Below are 23241 nucleotides of genomic sequence, written 5' to 3'. Positions count from 1 at the left end.
GTGAAGCCAAAGGAAGGAAGTAACCTATACAAGACCAGAAAATTACCGTCACCAAATGTGTAAGGAACATGACCACAAACTACTTAATGAAAAGTGGGCTTGTCAGTATACCTGAATCAAATAATTGCCATCATTTACCTGTCTGATTTACATTGAATTAATAACTGGTTTTAAGAGGTATTAAAAAGGAAATATTCAACACGTACACATACACACAGCAAGCTAATATTGTTGACTTTAAGAGAAAAAATTGAATATATAATTAGACAAAACTACTGGAAATATAACCATATCTTTGTCATTGCAATTTCCAAATGTATGTACAGAAAAAAGGCAATTTTGTGATCATGTTTTATAGAGTAAGATATCCCAATTTTTGGTATAAAGGAATGCCATCATTTAATTATTTACTTCATAACATTTTTTCATCCCTTTAAACACTGTCTACAATCTCTAGTGCACTCAAGTAAAATGCTACGGCTATTACATTTAAAACAATTTCCCACCATTTTTCTTTTAAGAGACTATTCTTGCTTGCCGAATTCAAACAACTGCTTGAAATCTTGAAATACCTGGGTCCTTATCAAAAACCACACTTCATAAAGGGCATTCATTTTCCAGAATTAAAGTTTACTGAGTAAAAAATCTAACTGGAAGTGATAGACTTCAAGTCAAAACACTGAATGTCAAAGTCAAAGCTGACAGCGCCTCGTGGGTTTTGCTACTTTGGTAAAGGAAAAGGATAGAATAATAATGATAAAATAAATGCAATCTCACCCTTGAATTTCTTTATTTTTGTCTATTTGTCATAAATAATAACTTAAATAGCCTCAAATGTTAATGTTTTCTCATTCTATGAAACGGTATAAAAAATTACATTCATGTATGTCACGAAACAACAGAGAACAGAGCATCTTATTTGTAGCAAATTTTATTTCAAATAACCATAAAATGTATCCAGGTATTCTTCAGAGTAATTTCTGAGATCATGCACGGTGTAAACAGAAAAGTCCAAAAGAAAGAAACATTCCTGATGGTTCTAACAAGGGAGCTGAAGGGACACAGAAATAGACACCAGAACATTCTACCCAGGGCTAATGCCCGGATCTTTATCCTTGTCTCTTTCTTGACATTTCAGCACAAGATAAAATGGAGAAGCAAAAATCAACAATCCAAGAGAAGAGAGACTTGCCAATGGGATACATGTTTGGGGCGGTTAACTTTTTTATTTCTGTTCACGGAGAAATGTAGGGAGCGGGAGGTGCTGTCTGATTGAAACATCTATTTTGCAACACAGTTAACAAGGAAATGAATCCTGGCAATTATACTGCTGCTTACATCCTATTCAGGGATTTCCTTGAGCATCATGCACAGTTATGAACTTTTTCTTTTTGCTATGAACTTCAGTAAAATAAAATGGGAATGTTCCCAGAAGGCATTAAAAAGAATATTTTAACTTGGGATTTTATTTTGAAGATAAAGGAAATCATATTAATTTGAAAAATATTACAAAGACAAAATAGGCACCACCTAAAAATCAAGAGCAAAACCTAAAGAGATTCAGTTCCAATTTTTTGACAGTGCCTGTAAAGCAAAGAATTGTACATCAGAGTTTTGTTGTGTTAGTGTTATTTTTCTTTCAGTCTTCAGAATTGACTTCCCATTAGAAACAGAAAGTAGATTCACCCACAGGCTAATACAGACCTTCTCTATATGCACATTTTTCAAAGGAAATGAAACATTATTTCCTTAATCTAGACTAAGCCCCAGTGTTCTTACTGTCCCCTGATGTCTAGTGACCATATAGTATGAAAGATCTTGGATCTCCTTGACAGTTCATAGTCTTCCTACAAGTGAAGCTACTGTGCTAGTAACACAGTTGAAAATGAAATAAGAAAACTATATCCAAAACTTTATATTTTATAACAACAGCATTACCTTTTGTATTTCCTTAAGGGCCTAAAATGATAGAATGCCATGGTTTTGCCCCAGCACTTCCCACTTCGAATGCCTCACACCACAGTGTTCTCTGCAGGCAAACTGCAATAGAAAATGATGCTATCTTATATGTGGCTAATAAAAGAGGCTTTCACTCTGAAAACTGTGCAGCAAATTCCACAGGGGTTTGGCTAAATAAAGCTATTGACTTTTTAGGTAATGAAAATCACCAAGGCTTTAAGACTTGTGTGCTTTGGTTTCTCTGTTATGAAGTTTTGCCCTATTTGAAGTATCAAAAGCCTACCTACTATGTAAGTCAATATTACAGTGGTATTCAACCAAAGTTCACAGATACTGTCGGTAAGAGTTTGTGTGCCTAGGATCAATTTGCCAGAAGTAAGACTTGTCTAGGCATTGGGGAGGTAGAAGCTATAAAATCTGGTGCCCTGCACCCGTCTGAAATGTCCTCAGTCTTTCATGCCAAACAATAAATTTGCAGTTGCCCAGTCTTGCCCAGACTGAAGACTGTCGTATATCACAGGAAAGTGCACTGGACCTTCCAAGTCTGTTTCATGTGCTTTTTCCTCTTCCCTCACACACAATTAGTGTTCTTTTCCTCTCCTTTTAAAACAAATGTGCCTGTTTCAAATTTGTATTATTTTTTTCAGATGTCTAATTTCAGCTACGTTCTTTCTCTCTTTGGTCTCTTCCCACACTTCACATACCAGACAAATAGTTAAAAGTCTGCAAAACCAGGCAAACTTCCAAAATATTTCAAAATGAAACTACCCTCTAGGTGACAGATCAGGAAAAGAAGGCAAAGCTTCCACGAAAAGATTTCAACACTCTGGCTGAAAGCTTGTTGGAAAATCCATTCAGGTTGCTAGTGCCACAGAAGAGAGTCGGATGAGGCATGAGTATCCAAGGGACTGACAAAAACCAACATGTTCCATGATCACTCAAAGTAGTCCACTTGTCATGGTGCATTCTGGGAGCATTGTTAGTAAGTTGGCACCTGTCCTTGAAACTTTTTTCCCCCTTGTTTAGCATTCAGGAAGTGAAAGTGTTTGAGAAAACATTCAAAATTCTGAGAATAAATACAAGTGGGATTTTTTTTAAATGTCTGTCATTCGTAAAACTTACATCTTTTACATAGGGTTTATTTGTATGTAATAAAAATTTCATAAGGAAATTTTTTTTCTGGAAAGTATTCTACATGCTAACTTGTTTAACATGTGCTTTGGATATACAGCTAAGTAAAAGTAGCTTTACAAAAATTCTTTCTTCAAGTATTCCCTTTAACAGTTAAAAAAAAAAAGCCTCATCCCTAAATATTTGCTCTTCTTTCCCATTGGTCCCTTGTTTCTGATGCCTTGTGCACCCTGAACTACACAAAGAACAAAATGTCAGAGCTCCGAATATACTTGTATGCTTCATTAAATTTGCTCATTGCATAGTGAACGTGTAAACTCACAGGGAATCTATAAATGTTACCCTAGATTCTAAAAATGGTTGCTGAAATTTTACCTAATAATTTATTCTGATGTTTATTTTTGTTGTAATTTGGGCTTACTATTTCATTTTCATCCACATGTCAACTAAATATATTAAGTGAAAATAAGCCTTAAGAAGTTAGAAAAAAATAATTTCACCTCATTCTCTAGTCTGGATTTTTTTTTCCCCTGGACATAACAAACTACAAGTGTACCGTCCTGCCTCTTTAAGACAGTGCTCAAAATTAATTTCAACAATATGTGCTTAACATAAAGTTAACTATGTTTGCATCAAATAAAATGTTTATTAATGAAAGCTATTTATCATACAGGAAACAGCAAAGTCATCATTACAGAGGTGTACACTAGAGGTGACAGATGCAAAAGTGCATGCAGAGCCTTCTGTTTAGAAAGGAAGGATAGACAATAATACTAAAATTACTGGGCTCGATCCCTATTCTCTCATTAATGAGTAAAAGTTATTCTCTGAATTTACAATTGGAAAATGCCATTAACAGGTAGGAGTGATACACATTAGCAAGCAGATGAAATGGATGGTTTTGTACTTTATTTTACAGCTATTGTGCTTGACAAATGTGTGGGAATTGTTTCGGTAATAATTTTCTCCAAATGTGGGGAGGGCATATTACTGCCAGCTTGCTCTGGTTTTAGACATGGTTTATCTCGCTCTTTTGTTAAACCACATGAGGCTAAGTCTTCATTCGTGTCAGACATCATAAAGAACAGGTTTTGTTAACATTCAATAAATGACACTTAAGTCTCACTCTCTTTCTCTCTCTCTCTCTCTCTCTCTCTCTCTCTCTCTCTCTCTCTTTTGGTTCAATAAACTTTTAAATGTATGATTATCATAACCTAATAGTGTCTTTGTCTTCACTGCAGTGGATTTCCGATCAAACTTTTCCCCTTCTTTTAATACTTTAGGGAATTTTCAAACGTCGGGATGTTTGGCTGTAATGCCCCAAGATTTGTTCTCCCTGAAAAAAAATCATAGTGACAATTTATTAACTACAGAGCAACTTGGCTTTTAGGGGTCTGCAATTTCTATTTAGATTTACAAATATCCACTTGTGCTCAATAGACCTAATATTAAATCTTAATAATATTTAAGGTTTCTTTTCATGCAATTACAGATCTGCTCATTTATTTTTATTCTAAAAATTGAACTGAGTCAAATCAATGGGGCATTACTTTTATTATAAATACGAATATTTAAAAGTATTTCAAGATTGAATCAGATTTTATATACAATGGTGTGTGCATTTGATATGAATCAGAAATTTGGAAACCTAAGAACTATATGTCTGTTTGCATTTTTTTAATTGATCTGCTATTTCTTAGCTTTCACACTCAGATATTGAAAACAAACTAATACAAGTAAAACTTAAATAAAACTGATGGGAAATAAAACTCCTTAGATTCAAAATTGTTTATTCACACAAATTTAATAGGATATATCACAACTGTTTGGTCCATAAATATTTAGGGGAAATAGTTTCTATACAATGCATTTATTAATAAACAAAGGAACATGGACAATTTTTGCTAGACCACTTACTGTACTATAAACACGAAGCTCAATATATAAGATTATTGAATTTATCAACTATTTTTGAAAGAGTGCACAACTGCTTTCTATGACATGTTTGTCCCCTCTAACAGGATACACCATAAAAAGAGTTTCAGAAATAAGAGGTAAAACAGTACAAAACTAGCGAGGTGTCGAAAGGGTTAACAGTTAATTTAACAAACAACACATATATCCTGATTTTTCACAAACTCACTTCCAAGTTATATCATAAGGCACATAGGAGAACTGAGTTATAATTAGTCTACTTAATAAAGTAGATCTGTAGTACCATATATTGTTCTGTCAAAGAACAAAATTTATAAGTCTCGATATTTTACCTGTAAAAGTGTGTTAATAAGATCTCAGCCTTACCAAGATTGTTTGGTCTGGTTAGTGGTAAATGCCCAAAATGTAAGAGAAATATGAAAGGTCAAGATTTAAGCTCCATAGAAGATGACCACACTTGCTAAATATATAATGGCGATCACACTTTTCTTCTGTTACAGTGTCAACTTCTCTTCCATCATTATCTTTTTTTTTTAAAAATAAGCTACTTTCTGTGCTAATTTTCTAAAGACCCTGAGCAAAAGTTACAATAATGCACTTTAATGTGGGCAGTGAACTGTCGATATGTAACCACACATTTATACAGCCAGAAGGGCACCTTTAAAATCTATTAAATAGCCACTTCGACCACCAGAGGAGATTTAAGGGGTGCAAAAAAGTGGACGGTATGTGCAAAGTTATTCTTAACAATCCACTAAAGCAAGACATAGATCTTGACTTCTTTTTTTTATTATTTTAGGAAATCCACAATCTAGTTGGTTTTTTTTTTTTTAACTACAACAGAAGCAGATAGATGAACATTCACCACTGCCCAGACCATTAAGATTTCACCTTAAATTAAAAGAAAAAAAATGCTACTGTAAACTAGGAAATATATTCAGCTTGGCATCCACAAGGCTTCTGAGTTTATCTACTTTAAAGAGTTATAACTTCACATCTGTAATGTTAAAAAAGATTTTATACATAAATCAACCTGTGCCAAAATAAAATAAAGAAAAACCAAATAATTCTCAGTTTGTATTAGTTTACTAAGTTGGTTTAAAAAAAAAAGAAAGAAAGGAAGAAAGAAAGAAAAGACATTACGTAGAATGCCAGATACAATATCATGGTACAGCTGAAGCCAATTAATCAAGTATTAATTAAATTTTGCCAATAATTTTACTTCTTAAATATTATATTTTGCTTATTTCCATTTCTCTAAGAAAAACAAAAAAGTAGAAAAAATAGTTTCAGAGACTGAGTTTTCTTTTCCTCTTTTCTGTGTGTTTTGGGAGGTCAAAAGTATAGAATTTCAAATTCTAAGTGTAATTTTTGGGGAGTTTAAGATTCTTTTGTGAAAAGCAATAAAGAGTTAGGATGGGGGTCTGGACAATTCTAACAGCAGGAAGTCACATTCCTGAGTTAGACTGCCCACCCAGTTATATCATTACTATTTAAAATTGATACTAACATTTCTGTTTAATTATATATTCTTCATTTGAATTAGTAGTTCAAGTTAAAAAGAACAGTAAGGTTTCGGTTTTTAAATTTTTTAATATAAAAATTTTTAATTGTAAGACTAATGTAAGATTAAAAACAATTTAAAAAATTAATAGTTCATTAATAACCTGATCACAGAAACAGGAATATAATTTGCCCATCATAATACCATTCTTTTTTCCCTTTGAGATTCTGGAAATAAGTAACATACAATTTTAAGAGGCACTTATTAGAATGATTCAAAATCTTCCCTTACCAACTGGAATAAAAAAAAACGATTAAAGAAAAAAGGTCAAATACATCTTGCAGAGCAAATTTGTTCACTTAAAAGCGACAATACTGTAAACTCATAGCCAAGTGGTGTAGATGCTACACACCAAGCTGCTATTTTATTCCCCAAATATCTTGTGGGTTAGAAGAAGAAAAAAAAAGTCTTGTAAATAATAAAATAATAATATTAGAATAATAATAAAAAGAGGAAGAATCCTTTTTTAAAAAAAAAAAAAAGCTAAAAACAAAAAAACAAAACCAAAAAAACCAATGTTAGAAAAGGTTCGTTAAGGTAGTTTGTGAGGGGCTTCCGGATTCGTGGCTGTCCATGTTAGAGGTCACAGTTGTCACTACAGTGACAGTGGGATTGGTCAGGTCTGTTAAAGTGGTCGCAGTGCCGGGTGGAGTGAGAGCGCCGCTGTCTGCTGAGGGCGGGGCCGGAAGCGACGTGCCGTCAGCTTTATCAACACCCCCATTCTCCTGCCGCAAAAGGTTCCTTCTGAATTTGGCTCGTGCGTTTTGGAACCAAACCTGCAAACCAATCCCAATTGATTTCTTTATCGATTTTTTTTAAGTTCTTTTCTCTCTTCCTTTTTTTTTCCTTTTTCTTTTCTTTCCTCTATTTCTCCTTTTAGATATTTTTTTTCTTGGAAGGAAAGTGGACTTTTTCTACTTCTTTCACGATAAATTAATTCCACTAGTAGAATAGATTTATACTTTCTTAATTTACATATTCCTGAATTAAATGTGCCACTTAGGATAACTGATACTGGAGCAGAGATACTACAGAAACAAAGGCACAGATTCTAGGGGGAAAATACGCCATCCCTCAAAAGAATAGGGAAAAACAGGGTCACTAAAAGTGTCTCAAAGTAGGACTACTCACTTGAAGGGAACAGCAGAAAGTTTAAGCTGTTTGCTAGTCTGCCACCTGACAAATGCTGTACAACAGTAAAACTCTTCCCAGTCACAGACCCCAAACTGCCAAAGAGACACAGGAGAGCAGAAAATCTCTGCTATTGGTTACTGAGGAGGGGGAGATGGCAGGTCACTCATGGCAACCTTGTATGATTTTATAATTCTTCCCAAAAGTCTGAGGAAGCAACTCAACACCAGAAAGAACCCCAGGTTTTTAATTACAACTTGGTAAAACGGAAACATTCCTACTCCAGCTGCTTCCTGAGATGCTAACCTTATTTTTGACTGCACAAGGGCTAGGGGTGGGCCACTTGAATTTGGAAGGTCATAACTATGAAGTGGGAGGATATGGGACAGCAGATCCTTAGAAGCTAGTACGCTAAACCCCACTCGAGTGAATATCTCTACAGGTGATACTTGTTTAAATAAACTCAGCACCATGTATACAGCAATGTGGCTTTGGAGCCCACCTCTCCCTCTGTAGGGAGAATGTGAATCCTGGATGCCTCCCTGGCTTCCCTCCAGAAAATCCCTGTAGGAAGATACCTAAGGAAGGAGGCAACTAGGAAGCAATAACAGGAAATAGCCATGTCCGAGTGATTAGGGAAGAGAACTAGTCACTGTCAGGGGGAAGGGAGGAGATATAAACAAAGCAATGACGGAGGTGTCTTACCTGCAAAACTCTTTTGGTCAGGCCTGTTTTTTGAGCAAGCTGCTTGAGGTCCTTGGCATCTGGGTTATGGTTGATGGCAAAGTAGGATTTCATGGTCCGGAGCTGGTGGTGCTTGAAGGAAGTTCGCATCCGTTTGGTCTTCTGTGAAGGTGGATAAGGCTGCTGGTCCCGGTCCAAGTGGTCTGCCTCGTTTTCATTACAACCTGTTGCAGCAATAGAGAACAAACAACTGCTCAGTGGAAACTTCTGCACTGGCTTAAAGGATGCAGGGTGTATGATACTGCTGCCTCCATAAAGCAAAAAGCTGTCAACCCAGTGGTGAGTGACATCTAGACAAGAAGACATTGGCTACAGGTGGCTAGCCTAGGCTATCTGGACACAGCTGGTTTACATAAAAGAAAACATCAGTTAAATCCTTTCCTCTGCTTGATGCTCAGTAGAAAATGTTGGGAGAAAGATAGGGAGTAAGAGGAAGAACAACATCAGAAGAGAAGAGGAGGAGGAGGAAGAGAAAGAAGAGGAAGAAAAGGAAGAGGGGAAGAGGAGGAGGAAGAACCTTTTTCTGATGGTTTATGTGGATCTCCACCCAGATGTCCACAAGTTTCAAATTATCTAACAGCACACCACACACACAGACACACCCCTAAGGAATGACCTAAACCATGTTCTTATATTCACAGAGCTTTCTCAACCAGGAAGAAGAACATGGTTGGAAAAATGAAGAGACTTGAGAAAACGACCTTTTAAAAAAAATGTCTTAGAGAATCATAAGAGCATTGTATTTGAAAAGTTTTAGCTCTTACTGGTTAGCTTGGGCTATGCCAGGAAGAAAACACTTTTCCCTTGGAGTTATTCTAATAAATATTTCTGAAGGAAAATGAGCCCAGCCTTCTCGTTCACTCATGCCTGAAGCACTTCCCACAGCTCACTGCTGAGATAACACTGATGGTTTCTATACAGCTTGGTCCCCTGTGTTCTGAATGCGTGTGAGCTATGCTACTCACTGGCCTGACAGTGAGAGAACAGCATCTTCTCTGCTCCTGGAAAATCCTCCTTGGCACCCGGGGCAAAATAAGTCACACTTTAACCTAGGGGGAAGTCCTCATCCTCAGGATGCAGAAGCTCCCTGTATTTAAAGCCATATCCAGGTACCGCACGAGACAGCTGACTACAGGTGAAAGCATTGTAATAATATTTATTGACTTACCTCGGCAAATTCACCATCTTTGGTTCTTTAAACCCTTATTTCATATATTTATCTGATGTCACATTTGACCATCCTGTGCTTCAATGCATTATTTAAAATCAACCTGATCATATCATTATGAAGGAAAAGCTTAAATCTTGAAAAAAGTGAGATATCTCTTAACATTACCTTCCTCCTGCTGTTTACAATGTTGTCTGCCTGCCAGGCTCTGCTTAGAATTTCTTACAGATTTTTCTAGCCAATCAGTATGTCTATATACACACATGTGCTCAGAAAGCATATATGTGGTAATCTACTTTTAAAAAAAAACTCGTTTAGTGAGAAATTATCCCAAATATAATGAAATGAATTATGACCTTTTGTGTGTCCTAAGACACAAAGCGGGGAGGGAGAGATATACAAGAGCAGTCATACAAAGGAGCAGGTGTCCCTGAGTCCTCTGAGGGAAGCGACTGTATCCTATTCTCCTTTGGGTTCCCTAAGTCAAAAACAAGGCTGTGAATTCAACGAGTATGAGCTGTTTGTTCACCGAGAAATTACAAGCTCTTGTTAATACAAAGCCAGATCAGGTGGAGATAGAGTCCAAGTCAGATGGATGCTGCCAAACTTTGAGCTTAAGCATCTTAAACCAACCAGAATGGAAACACATTTCCCACAGATAACAGAACATATTTTACATTTTACCCTATTTCATCCCAGTGGGGATATGTCAACTTCAAATAGTGTGCAGAATTGCACTTTCAGATCCTCAGATGGATGAAACATTGTGACTATAAAAGTAGGTTATCTCCAGTACACTGAGCCATATTTCACAGCCAGATTACAAATATACCCTCAGCAAATGGTCAAAGAGGCACATTCCATTCATCGGAGGCCTCTTCAAATGAGGTATCAGGCCTAGCCTATGTGAGCAACTTTTCCTGAGCAACACATCAGTGGTGACAGAGACATTAGCTTGATGTTTAAATAATGCACCTACTTATTCTTCCTCTCCCAGGATAACATTTCCTAAAAATGAATATTATCCCCAATCTAGCTATTTAGCTAGTCATCCTTTGAAATGAATCCAAGGAAAAAAAATAAAATAAGATTTGATGAAATCACTTCTCTATATACTCTCTGTTCGGATTTGCTCATTGCAAACTCCATATAGCAATTGAGTGCATTAGAAAAATGTTATTGGGTTTGCTGCCACATACCAATTCAGTGTGTAAGAACACAGGTATCAGGCTTGTCTTACAATATATAATATTCATGTGGCTATGCTTGCCTCTACATTTTCCAATGTGATAGAGAAATCTATTTCTGCCACAGTTTAAGTCAGCATATCCCAAATTGCTTGTGTTTAATGGCAAAAGCTTTATGTAAATTTGCAAAGGATTGTTTCCCTTGTGTCTAAGCTTTAGGGATATTTCCCCCCTGAATTATAAGAACAAATAACTCTCTTTAAATCTCTTCAAATCTCCACCTGCAACTACACATCTGTTGTTCCTGAAGTTAAGGAGAGGAGGTAAATGGTTTACATTCAGTTGTTTGGGAGATGGTCACCTGTCTAAAAGGAGCTTCTGTTCTGAAAGGTTCGGAACCTTCTGAGAATTAACTAATTCCTGGGAGACCACTAGAGGTCAGTGCCAGGCTAATTCAACAACAGAAATCTTGCATATTTAGAGGAAAGTACCTCAGGAGGGAGGTTTTGAGAAGTACCAAAAATCCAGTTTCTTAGTTAATGGTCAGTTACCCATGGAGGACATGTCTACCCTAGGCTAATTCTTTCACCTCTGGAGGGCTTTACTTCAATCCAACATTTCAGATAAATTATCTATGCCTCTAGGAACATTCTCATTGAAAGGTACTTGCCCTGTGGCAAGCACTAACTGATGTTGGCCCAGTCTCACAGGATCTCTGACAGTCTTTGGATCCTGATCATGTTTTATGTATGTGCTTTTAAAACTCATTGTATGAACTTATCTGGATCCCATTAATTCTGTTCTTTATGAAGCTTTACATTTCAACAGAAGTAGCAATAGAAAACCCAGAGCATGCTAAAACGGATGGGCTTAAAACGTATGATCTATATTTTAACGTGTTTTAAAGTTGCTGATCCACACACACCCTCACTCCATCTCCACTGGACTGTGTGACAAGGTATCATTTGCATCATAAGCACTTTTTGTAAATGGAGGTGATTTGGGTTAGATTGTGTAAGCCAATTCTTCTAGATTCTCTTCACCTAATCTTAAAGTATGTGTACTATATTTGCTCCTGCTTCTGGGAGTATCCAGGTAAGGGGGAGCACATGTGGAGAAGGTGTAGTGGGTTAAACAGCCTGGGCCACTTTTCTGCTCCTGGAACAGAACAACTTACTCAAAGACTGAGCAGCCCTAAGGAGCAAACTAAGAATCCACACCAGCTTTTTTTTTTTTTTTCTGCTCTATTTATCTTCAGAAAAGTAAAAACCAAGTGAAGTTAAACTCTATTATTCTGAAAGCTTCTTGTGTCTGTTTAACATAATGTAAGATCCAAGGGAAAACCAAATTTAGCTAATTAGATTAAATGAAACAAGCAAACAGCGGAGCTTGCTCCCAGTTTGACTAGACTAGAAATCCCCACCACCCCTCTGGATTTCATCTGGAGCAGGCACCATCCTCTCTCCTACTAGTTGTTTATGAACCCTGTCTCCCTCCCTCCTCTGACTTTCTGCTCCTCTCTCCTTCTCTTCTCTCCCCTCTCTGTAGCATGGTCAGGCCTTAGTAAGTGGCTGGAAATTTCAATGTCATCTTCTATTAATAAAGAACAATTATTGTCCTGTCTATCTTGCCTTGAGTGCCATGCATCAAAGAATATGGAATGTGCACTGGGCAACTGGACCCTAGGCAAAGCTTTGTCCCAGCTTAGCAGAGGTCCCCAGGCCAGGGTGAAACCAGGCACAGCCACTAATACCCTTGGTCACCCCCTGGGCTGAGCTTGCTGCCCCTATACGACCTACCCTTAGCCTCTGTGTTGGCCCCTTTCCCTTGGTCCAGCCACTGCCCAGATGTGAACTCACTAGAGACAGATGATAAAGTTCCATTTCTCTGAGAAGCCATCTCTCTGTGCCACCAAAACGAATTCCTTTAAATTGGGAAGAGAATTCCAAGACACAACCTAGCTTAGGGAATGCACCTGCTCACAATCACCTGAGAACTAGAGAATCAGAGTGAGGCTCTCAGTTCAGACGTTCACAGTGTTGCTTAAATAGATCACTTAAGTAGGATATTGTTCCACTATCTTTGAGCTACAAGTCACATGCCACACCAGACATTGAAAACTGGAAGATGATAAGTAATGGATACTCACAGCCAGTATGTCATTTTTAGTAGCCCAAAGCCACTGTGTGCTGAGTTCCCAAATAGGTTAGGGCCAGGGCATGAGAAATCAGAGTAGTCAAGTTCTTTAGGCTTCCTCAAACCAGTCTGGGTTTCCTGGAACCCCTTTTTCTTTCCCTCTGTGCTTACTCTGAATAAAAGCTCAGATCTTCAGGGTCTGCCAACATCCTGACCTCGAGGATTTGAGGTGGGGACAGGCTATCAACAATAAGTAGCCTCACTTTCATGTGAGGCAGATTGATAAATGATAGGTGTATCCTCCAAAGTAAAGAAGTCTTTAGGAACTGTTGCCTGTACTCTGATTTAAATTGGGAGAAGGCTGGCAAGTGGTAGACAAGCAGCCTGAGATAACACTAAGCCACCCCAGTGGACTTGACCTGGAGATTCCTCTGGTTATCTGAGGTCTAGATGACCTGATGATTTATCAGGCAGGGAGTGAGGAGGTTAGATACTCTGAGCCTCAAGAGGCACAGCTGTCTCAGCTGTGCAGAGTGAGTCCCACCCTACAGTAGCTCATTGCCAAGATCAGAGATTCAGTTTTTCAATACCCTTGCCAACTATGTTGCTGATTAACTTTGCGCTGGTGACCACAGCCTCTGCCCCCTCTAGACTGAGTGGAGCTGGGCTCTGAAGTCTTTTCTTTTCCCCCATTAACTCTTTAGGAAAACCTCCTCCAGGATCTATAATTTGGCTCCAACAAAGGAATTGCCCTGGGGCTGTTTTGCTCCAACTGAGAGCCAGAGACTAATGGGCTCATTAACTAATGGGCAACAAGGATTTGGCTTTGCCTGTTTGGGGGAAGTCACTTCGGCCTCGCGGTTATAAAATCCCCCCCCCCACGCAAGTTCAATAACCAATAACCCATCCTCTCTCCCCTTCCATCTCCTTTACTTCTTTCTCTTCCCCGGACTGAGAAAGAGTTGTGATGAGATCCTGTTAGGCAAAGCACTGTCTTGGTGACTAGGTCTTGGAGCAGAACCCGCACTGCTAAATTCTCCTCCAGCAGTGTGACATCTGAGCTGTAGGAGTGGGTAAAGTTAGGGGCCCACCTGAGTTGTAATTCACGATGTCCACTCCCAGAGCTGGGCTCTTCCGCTTCCGGGGCCGCCCCTTCTGCACGGTGCCAGTGCCATTGAAGTAAGGCAAAGCCAAGCCGCCGCTCTTGGCCGCCAGCTCCGTGTAGCTCAGCTGAGGTGGATATTCCCCTTGCAAGAGGGTCTCGAAGTGTGCGCGGCAGTACACCAGGCTGTCCTTCATACCGAAATGGTCGCCCGTGGTCAAGGTCTTGTTGCAAGTGGAGCAGGTGAAGCAGCTCAGATGGTAGACAGAGTCTCGGGCGCGCATGACCATCTCCGAGGCGGAAATGCCAAGGTGGCAGCGGGCACATCTCTGCACAGAGAACCTTCTGGAAGCAAACAGGAGAATCAGGAAGCCAGCTGGTACAAGGAGGACCTAACTCCCATTCGCAGCACCAGGGCTTAGTCTACAGGCTAGGAAGTTCTGGCTGAGGGCCTCTTTGAATATCAGCTTTCCTTGCTCGGTGACCTACTCTGGTCCTAGTGAAAGCCCTACATTGAAGTCCAAAGAACCAGAACTAAGCTTCAATGTATTTTTTTAAGCAAACAAACGAAACTCTGAACTGGCCAATTCGCAGCGCTATTGAAAGAATATTAAATTGCAAAGCCAAATTAAAAAGCCTGATCTTACTGAGGACAAAATAGTATCACTCTTTTATGTATAGAGCGTGCCAAGCATCCCAGAAAAATGGTAATTCGGGGAGGGGGGAGGGAAGGCTATCCTTTTAGCACCTCTCTTGCTTCTACTTAGGTCGGAGCTAGATCGCGAACATTTCCCAACCTGCTGGGATTTTTGTTTTGCCGTGTTTGTTTGCTTGTTTTTGTTTGTTTTTTGTTGTTTGTTTCCTTTTGTTTTGCTTTGCTTTTTTGTTTATTTGATTGGTTGGTTGGTTGGTTTTTGTTTCCTTCTGTCTGGTTCTGACTAGCCATTTCGGGAGCAGTGGCCTCTGTGACTTTTTTATAGTCATTTACGGGACCATTGTCATCTACCTGGTTGCTGCTGCCTGGGCCAAAAGTGGGGGAGTTGACCAATTTATATTAAGGGGAACCAACAAAACAGAACAACAACAACAAAATCTTGTCTTGTTCACCGGATACCTGCCCATTTACTCTTCTCCCAGATTTTTCCAGGGGAGCTGTGAAGAGCTGAAAACCCTGATAAAACTCACTACACCCTGGGATCCTTTTCGTCCATCCTCACCAATGGGGTATACACAGTTTTAAGGCAATTTTCCCCATTTCAGAAAAACAGAAACGAAACAAAACAAAAGAATCTGTACCCTGAACGAGCCAATAATGGGGACAGAGAGGGGACTCTGGATTCCCGCAGTGGCTCCATCAGGTGTATTGGGTCAGAGGAGTGTGTGAATGAGGGAGGGAGGGACAGTACCTGTAGTAATCCTCCTTGCAGTAAATGCTACCGTCCTTGGCAAAGCAAGTGAGCTCAGATTCCAGGGCCAGCTTACATTCACAGCACTTCAGGCACCTAAGGTGCCACTGTTTGTCTACGGCCAGCAGATAGTACCTGTCGGAGATCTTGCCCCCGCAGCCGGCGCACAGAGCAGGCTTCTCAGGGCTGAGCGGGGGCATACCCTGCGAAAAAAGCACCAGACAAGGCTGAGGGGGGATTCGGGGCGTTGCCGTACAACCCGGGACGTCTTGGCAGAGGGAATCCCCAGAGCAAAACAGAGCGCATCACTGCAAGGGCCACAGCACGTTAAAGCAAAAGTGGGGGAAACATTTGCAACTTCTCCCCTTCCTAGCAACCCGATCCTCCTAGCCCTGTGACCCTAAAAATATCTTGACATCTTGAGCTTGCTGAGAGCCTACAGGATGTTTTGATGTTTGTCCAGAAGTAGCATGACTAAGGCTAAAATTCTGTGACTTTCAAACAATACACAAAATAAAATAACAGAAACTGTTATTGAGAACTAGAATTCTGAAGTACATGGATTTTTTACACAAACAATACTATAATTCTATCTTTCTAATTTTTTATAGGCAGAATAATTTGGCCGTCATTGTGACTCGGACATACTTAGCAGATCTTGCTGTTCTCTCAGTTCAAGGCCGTCGTCCTATCCCTGGTAAGGAAGTAAAGTGCCTGTCCTGAAAGAAGGACCTCCATCCATTCTTTTCCGTATACTGGCTCTTTTCTCTAGCCAGCATAAACAGCACAGATAATTATCTTGAAATTTTTGATTCCCAATCTAAGACCTAGATCTCAAATGAGGCTAGCTAAGGCGGTAAGACTCACTCTGAGGATCCCAGTCAGGATCTGATCGCCGCTTTTTAAATAAAATAGCCCTTAAAAGTGAAAAGAAGTTCACCTCTGGACCCTTTCCTCAGACTAGCAGAAATAGTCCAGGTTTACCCTATTACATTTTGGCGGCATGGGAAGGATAGATTTCGTCCTTTACTCGGATATTGGATTCTCCCTGAATTAATTGTACAAATAGTACAATAGTAAATAGCGATAGTGGGCTATTTATCCAAAACCTCGCTGATTGTCTAGAGCCCTCTCAGGTCAGTTTGAGCTACAGTTCTCGCTGTGATAGAGAGTCTACACAGAACTCTTTGCCCGGAATCATCTCCGCAGACTTCTGTAGCATGTTTAGGTTACTGGTACTTTCACGAAGACATAACTGCTGTTACGAATAGGAACCGCAATACTTGATCGCATCTCTTGGGGTTGTAGAGTTCTTGATCTTGTTTTTAGACTAAGGAGCTGCTCCTTCGCATTTTATTCGATTTCCCACTATTCAAGACACCCGCCCCGTAAGGAAGAGAAATGCAATTTTGTGGCCAGGGTAGCTGAGAATCATGCAGAGCCCCTAACAATCTCTGTTTTCCGGTGCCGAGCTTTAAGAGTCTGAAGAATTTGAAACGGACCAGCGCGTTGGGGTCTACTCTGAAGGTCTGGTCTTCTATCCCAGAGACTGAGAGTCTCACGGCTGCAGCCTGTTAAGGACACCTTGCCCGGAAGTGGTCCCCTATTACCTGCACCAAGGCTTGCCCTCGGGGCGGCGGATCCGGCCTGGCGGCCGAGTCGCCGGAGACTGGAGTTTGTGACTGGCAGGGAGCACGCCCGCTCCTTCAAGGCCCGCTGCCCTGTCGGCTCCCGATCAGCTGCTATACAAAGGCTGGAGAGCTCAGGACTGCAACATCCTAGACACCTCGATTTGGAAAGGGAACCTTGCCTAGCAAGCACACCTCTCGTGAAAACCTAGCGAGCATCCCTAGGCAAAAGTCCCCGGGACCCGCCATCCCCAACCTGGGCGGGCCGGAGACTCTCAGTTTCCTGGGCGCTGCGCCGGGGTTAGTCCTTACCGCGTCGCGGCCGTTGAGCTGAGTGCCTTTGGCCAGACGGGCCTCGGTCTTGGATCTGCGCTCCATCTCCTCCATGATACCTTGGATGTGGCCTCCGGAGATTCCGTGGAAGAGCATGGCTGGGGGGCGGAAAGGACACGAATTGTTTTCGGCTCGGCACCCCACTATTTCCATAAACACACGCCTGGGGCTCTCAGTTCATTCGAGTGAAGAAGCAAAACCGACCGCACAGGGCTGCGCAGTGCAGGAGCGTAGAGACGTGTGGGGGACGGGGACAAGAGAGAAAAGAAGTGAACGACAGTGTAGAAATAGCTCTACTTGAGAGGAAAAGATCGGGGCAAAAGAATGACAGGAAAGGGGACCGGGGGGTGGGAAGGTCCACCGTTTTCCAGAAAAAGATGTGCAGAAAACAAACAAACGCGGACGGAGGGGAAAGCAGGCGAATCTAACTGCAGTGAGAGATCGAGTTACTAATGGGAAACAACTGCCGGGGGAGGGGAGTTGAAGGGGGGGGGAAGAAAGAAAACAAAATCTAAGGAAGAAAGAAAAATAGTTTTGAACACAAAGAAAGAAAACGAAGTGCTATATTCAGCGGTCCCCGGCTGCCTGCAAGTTCCCAGTGCTTGTAGGTTGCGTTGGGGACTGCTCCAGCCGGAGCTCTGTCCAATTTGTTAAGAGACTAAAGCCAGCCCATTTTTGATAATTTAGTAGGAGGAGTCCTCTCCCTGGAGCTGCCACGGATTTTTATTCAGACAACAAAGACCTGTCATACCTCCTCTCAACCCCCTGGTGATGGGCAAGCAGGGACAAACATTACAAAGGGGTGGGGGACTGGGGGGAGGCAAAAGGAGGGGGCCTTTACACCCTCCCCACGCGCGCCTGCACACACACACACACACACACACACACACACACACACACCCTCAAGCACACATCCTTCCAAGAGTTCCCAACAGTCATGTTTTAAAGCGGTAAAGGAGCCCTTATTGTCTGAGTCCTGGATTTGATCCTAGTTCATCCGACCCCAGCCAGGAGTGCACAGATCAGCCCCAAATCTTAAGTTTCCTTCTCATCTACATGGGGACTTTTTAAAATCCCCATTTTACAAGGCTGTCACCAGAAATGTATAAACCCCCCTGCAGACTTTGAAGCACTCCACGGCAACGGTACTTTTAATGCGTGCTCCCTTCCTCCCCATCTCGGCTTAACTAACTTATTAAAAGCACTCTTCCCACAGTTGTCTTCTTGTCTAACCTCCTCGAGGGCAGGAGGTGCCACCAGGCTCTGAGACGCCCACCAAAGTGAAGAAGGGCATGGAGAGCCTACTTTTCTGAGGAATACTTTTGGAGAGAGACATACATACACACATATATGTGTGTAATTATATATATATTATTTTCGAATGTAGAGACCAGGACATGGTTTTGTAGACCTGTAAGAACCTTGGCCGCGGAGTGGGTTACTCTTTTACCTAATTCTAGATTGAAGGTAAACTCTTGGAGATTCTAGAGTCCCCTTTGGAATTTGTCAACGTGCACAGGTCTTGGGTGTGCTGGACGCCCAACTAGGTAGGTAGGACGAGGCAATAGCGCTAGTGTTCCGCACACTTAGGAGGGTGTGAAAGAGGCTCGGGGTGGAGGCGGGGAAGTGAGAACGAACCGGCAGGATGGCAGACTGCTTCTCACAGGAGATGGTATTGTTTTGTCGCCCTCTGTTCTTGTTAGCTCGGCCCTTTCCCTCCCTCTGGACCCATTAAAAAATGTCCACAATACCACAATATTCTGATATTGTGGATTCACTGAAACGGCCCGGGGGGGGGGGGGAATCCTAGGATCCTGATGCGAGGAGCAGCTACAGGAACTTAATCCGCAAAAGGGAAGAAAGCTTGGCGGCTTTCGCTCCTTTCCCCGTGCTTGCCACTCTCGGCTTCTCCACCACTCTGCGGCCTTGCCGGGAAGATCGGGGTCTCCGTCTAGAAAGCTGAAGCAGCACCCCGCAGCACCGCCAACTCCCTCCACCCAGGCAGTTCCACGTGGAACTTTAAACCCAATCTGAAAGGAAGGCCGAGGAGAAGAAACTGGGGAAAGGGGTTAGCAAAGGAAAGGAAGAAAGGAGAGAATAAAGGAACGGTGTAACGAGAGTGGGACTTAGGAAGGAGGGAGGGAAGGAAGGACGTGAAAGGGGAAGAGACGGAGAAGGATCGAGGAGGAGGAGGAGGAGGAGGAGGAGGAGGAGGAGGAGGAGGAGGAGGAGGAGGAGGAGGAGGAAACAACCCCTGGTGCAGCAGCCTAACTTCCTGTTCCAAAGCTTCACTTTCTGAGGCTCCAGGGGTCGCGTCTTCGTGAAACTCAAGTCTCCACTATTTCCCTACCTTTTTTTCCCCTCCGGGTCAAAATAATGTTATTTGCAGAGTGGACGCTTTTAGGGTCCTCTGGGTGCCAGAATACAGCTCATAAAACACAATTTCACACAAAAAATGAAGCCAATCAAGTGAACTAAGCTGGAGACTCCCCCCTCCCCATTTTGGCAGCCCTACCTGACAGCAGGACGGCTATTTACTGTAAGTAATGTAATTAGCCCCTTTGGATGGAAATCAATGAGCTCTCTAAACCCACGTGCACACAGGAAGGGCCCCAAGGAAGGGCTGGGTCAGGGGCCCTTTCAGAGACAGCAGGTCTGCTCACAAAGAGGCAGATTGCCTTCACACAAGTCAGCAGTTAAACTGACTCGGAGCCCAAGGAGGAGGAGAAAGAGGAGGGGTCTACCCCAAGAACTAGTCAATTAACCCAAGGAGACTAGAAGCCAAAAGTAAATATAGGACTGGGGTCCACTCTACCTAAACACTACCCACTTTCAAACAGAAGTGTTTGGAATTGACCTTGGATGTTGGATGCTGACTTCATGAAGGAAAACTTAGAAACATCTCTCAAAAAAAGTAATAACTTTGGGCCAAGCACAGACATCTTGTAAGCTTGTATTCATTCATTCACTCTTTCATTCATCCAATCTGCTTTCTCTATACATATCTTTAAATCATCTGTAAGGAGAAGCAGGGTAGAGTACCTCTTACAATCCTGTTTCTAGCTGAAAACTACCTAGGACTGTTCTTTCTTATAAAACTCCCGGTAATACATTCCAGGGTCAACAGAGATTGGCCACTCCCACAAAGAAGCCAAAAGCCATGAGGTTTTTTTTTTTTTTCCTTGCTCTGAAAATGCAGGAAGTCTTTGGAAAGGTGGGAAAGAGGAAGGGGTCTAGTGGAGTTTGTGAGGTCCTAGTTAGTTCTGGGGAAATAGTCCCCATTGGTCCAGCCTACTCTTCTCTCCCAGTTCCTCAAAAAGAAGCCCCAAAGGAGTAGAGGGGCAGATGGCCTGAGACGCAGGTGAGTCACACAGAATATGCTACCTTTTTTTTACTAGGATTCCTAAGAGGTTAGTGAAGAGCTCATATCACTTCCTTTTCTTCATTTAAAGGGCTCTCGGTGCTTTCAATAGGGAAAGCATCCTGGCAGCTTTGCCAGGAAAAAGCTCTCCTTTCACCCAGGAAGTGTTTCTCTTCCTCCCAATTCCAGGCGGAATGGGCTGCACATGTCCAACGGAAACTGGAGCAGTAGGAGCTCAATTCCAGAGACTAAGACTTCAGCACCATTGACGGCGACCTGCGTTCCCAGTAGGATCTGGAGTCTTCTTTCCAAAGCTAAAGTATTATTAGAGGCAGTGGGGCAGATTCCTGGCCTGGCACTGCCTTCCTCCCCAAGAATAGGAAAGCTACTGTGCTCTTTCCTGCTCTGTGGCTATCCATGGGGCTACTGTGTACCAGATTACAGCGTTTCCATGAGGGCACAGGAGGAAAGGATGAAGGGCCATTGTCTGGGCTCAGGCAGTCCCACCTGGGGAAAGGTCTCTGGCTTAGATGACTCCTGGGTGGTGGTGGTGGGGTGGCTAGAAGAGGAAAAGTAGAGATGCCCTGGTTTGTCCCAAAGCTGCATGGCTTTAAGTTCCAGAGAGGAAAATAACCCAGCAAATGCTCATCTTTCATCTGTAAAAGACTGGGGTCTCTTTAGACCTGAATTGTGATAACCCTGATCCAGTGCTTGCAAGTTTGGCCATAAGAAGGTACGGTTCCTTTCCTTCAGATCCTAAGAATACTGTTGATTGAAAAGGCAAAGCTTTGGAGATCTTGTCTAGGTTCTGGCATGTGGAGGTATCCAAACAGCCAAGAAAAGTCAGAGGTGTTATGAAGCTAGGAACCCTGCTTTCATTCGTGGAGCCCACTGGCCTTGGAAGACACTGACTGCTCCCTGCTAGAGGTGAACAGAGGTAAGTCCCCAAACCTTTTTCTGGACAGCTTTCTATGAGTAAACCTTCTGTCCCAAACGCAGGTCCAGTCTGCTTCTGCATCACAGAGCGCCTCGGATTCAGTCCTATGAGTAAAGCTTTCCTCTAGACTTGCAAGTGAGCCTTCAGAGCTGTGGCTGCAGGAGCCTGGGAGATGCTACTCTCGGCAGGCCCAGGCCGCAGTCCAGCTGCCACACTCGCACTGTTGCCTGCTGTTCTCTGGGACAGATGTCTAGGCCGGGTTAGGGACAAGCAAGTCTACGCCCTGCTAGTGCACGAACACCTGCGACCACAAAGGCCCATGACAACTGCTTGCTATCTTCAAACCTGTGTTCTTAAATCTTGACCCTAACCTCCATCCCAACAAGGCTACCACCCCGGGGGCTAGAATGCCGTGCTTCGCTTCGGAAACTTGAAGCTCTTTTACCTATGACTTGCTGTGCCTCCAGAGCCCCAAAACAAACAGGAAATTCTATGAGGGACAATGGATTAGTGATGAACAACCAAACAAAATGCGAATAAGATAAGTTACCATTCAAGCCCTACAAGGTACTTGCTTCCAGTAAAGAGACATCCCGCACTCCACAGAGGGTCTCAAGTCCCTTGTGAGTGTGCTTTCTTCAGGCCCAATGATACCCTGACCTCTGCCTAGAGCCCTGACCCTAGCTAGACTCCAAGGAAAATCAATGGAATGGAAGAAAAGAGCCAAAACGCGAGGTGAGGGAAGGGGAGCAGGTTACGGGAAGTCAAAATCTTTTCTAGCCTCCAAAGCATAGCTTAATTTTAAGACAGATATGATCCTTCCACTCAAAAAGACATGCTCACGAACACATACTGGGACACACACAAAATATCTCTCTCTCTCTCTCTCTCTCTCTCTCTCTCTCTCTCTCTCTCTCACACACACACACACACACACACACACACGCACACTTACCTGGAACACACGCCCAAGAAAACATTGGCACGGAAAATACTGAGGGCGCTGGAGCGGACTCACCTGCCTCTAGAGTGGTGCCGTTCAGCATTCTTTCTGCAAGAGGGGTGGATCGCGCAGTGAAATGCGGTTGTGCTGTTAGAAAAAGAAAACCTGGCGTGTCAGCTAGACATTACCGCTCCGGCCCCAAGAACCTTCTCCCCTTGGTTGGGCGGGACTCAGCCTCTTGTTTGCTAAGATTCGGGGACCCAGGGGGTTAGAGCTTAGCTGAGTTTCCTTTCCAGAGCTCCAGGGACACCCGGACTAGACGCACCTCTTCCCCTACCCCCACCCGGGGTGGGGGGAGTAAAGCACTCCCCACTACAACCTAACGGGATATTATTACCTTGATGTCTTTTCTTGGTTCTTCTCAAATATTTGGTTTTTGGAGAGGAGGTGGCCAGAGGTGGCGGTCAGGGCTGTGGGCTAGTCCCCACGTCTCACTCGGTTAATCAAATAAACAAGCCAGTGAATGAACTTAAGCGCTCTCTCTCCCTCCCTCCCTCCCTCCCTTCCTCCCTCTCT

At 42.4% G+C, this 23241-nt stretch overlaps 1 protein-coding gene across 4 annotated transcripts; it reads right to left on the bottom strand.

Annotated features, from left to right (window-relative positions):
- Positions 1 to 913: 913 nt before the first annotated feature.
- Lhx9 (LIM homeobox 9) lies at positions 914 to 23127 on the bottom strand. Of its 4 annotated transcripts, none has more exons than XM_028773799.1 (7): positions 23063 to 23120; positions 22741 to 22812; positions 17404 to 17522; positions 15464 to 15666; positions 14047 to 14402; positions 8426 to 8628; positions 914 to 4426 (listed from the first exon to the last, which is right to left on the bottom strand). In XM_028773799.1, the coding sequence occupies exons 2-7, from the start codon at positions 22766 to 22768 to the stop codon at positions 4370 to 4372; spliced, it is 966 nt and encodes a 321-aa protein (XP_028629632.1). In that variant the 5' UTR covers positions 22769 to 22812; positions 23063 to 23120; the 3' UTR covers positions 914 to 4369. The 4 variants fall into 4 exon arrangements, with proteins under 4 accessions (XP_028629632.1, XP_028629631.1, XP_028629629.1 ...); XM_028773797.1 differs by lacking the exon at positions 914 to 4426 and adding an exon at positions 7103 to 7365 and having other exon boundaries at positions 23063 to 23127; XM_028773798.1 differs by lacking the exons at positions 22741 to 22812; positions 23063 to 23120 and having other exon boundaries at positions 17404 to 18047.
- Positions 23128 to 23241: the final 114 nt, after the last annotated feature.

The sequence above is a fragment of the Grammomys surdaster genome, unplaced genomic scaffold (genome assembly GCF_004785775.1).
Source record: "Grammomys surdaster isolate TR1022 unplaced genomic scaffold, NIH_TR_1.0 234, whole genome shotgun sequence".
NCBI classification, from domain to species: Eukaryota; Metazoa; Chordata; class Mammalia; order Rodentia; family Muridae; genus Grammomys; species Grammomys surdaster.
The sequence above is the reverse complement of the archived record's forward strand: the minus strand, read 5'-3'. Positions and strand labels throughout refer to the sequence as shown.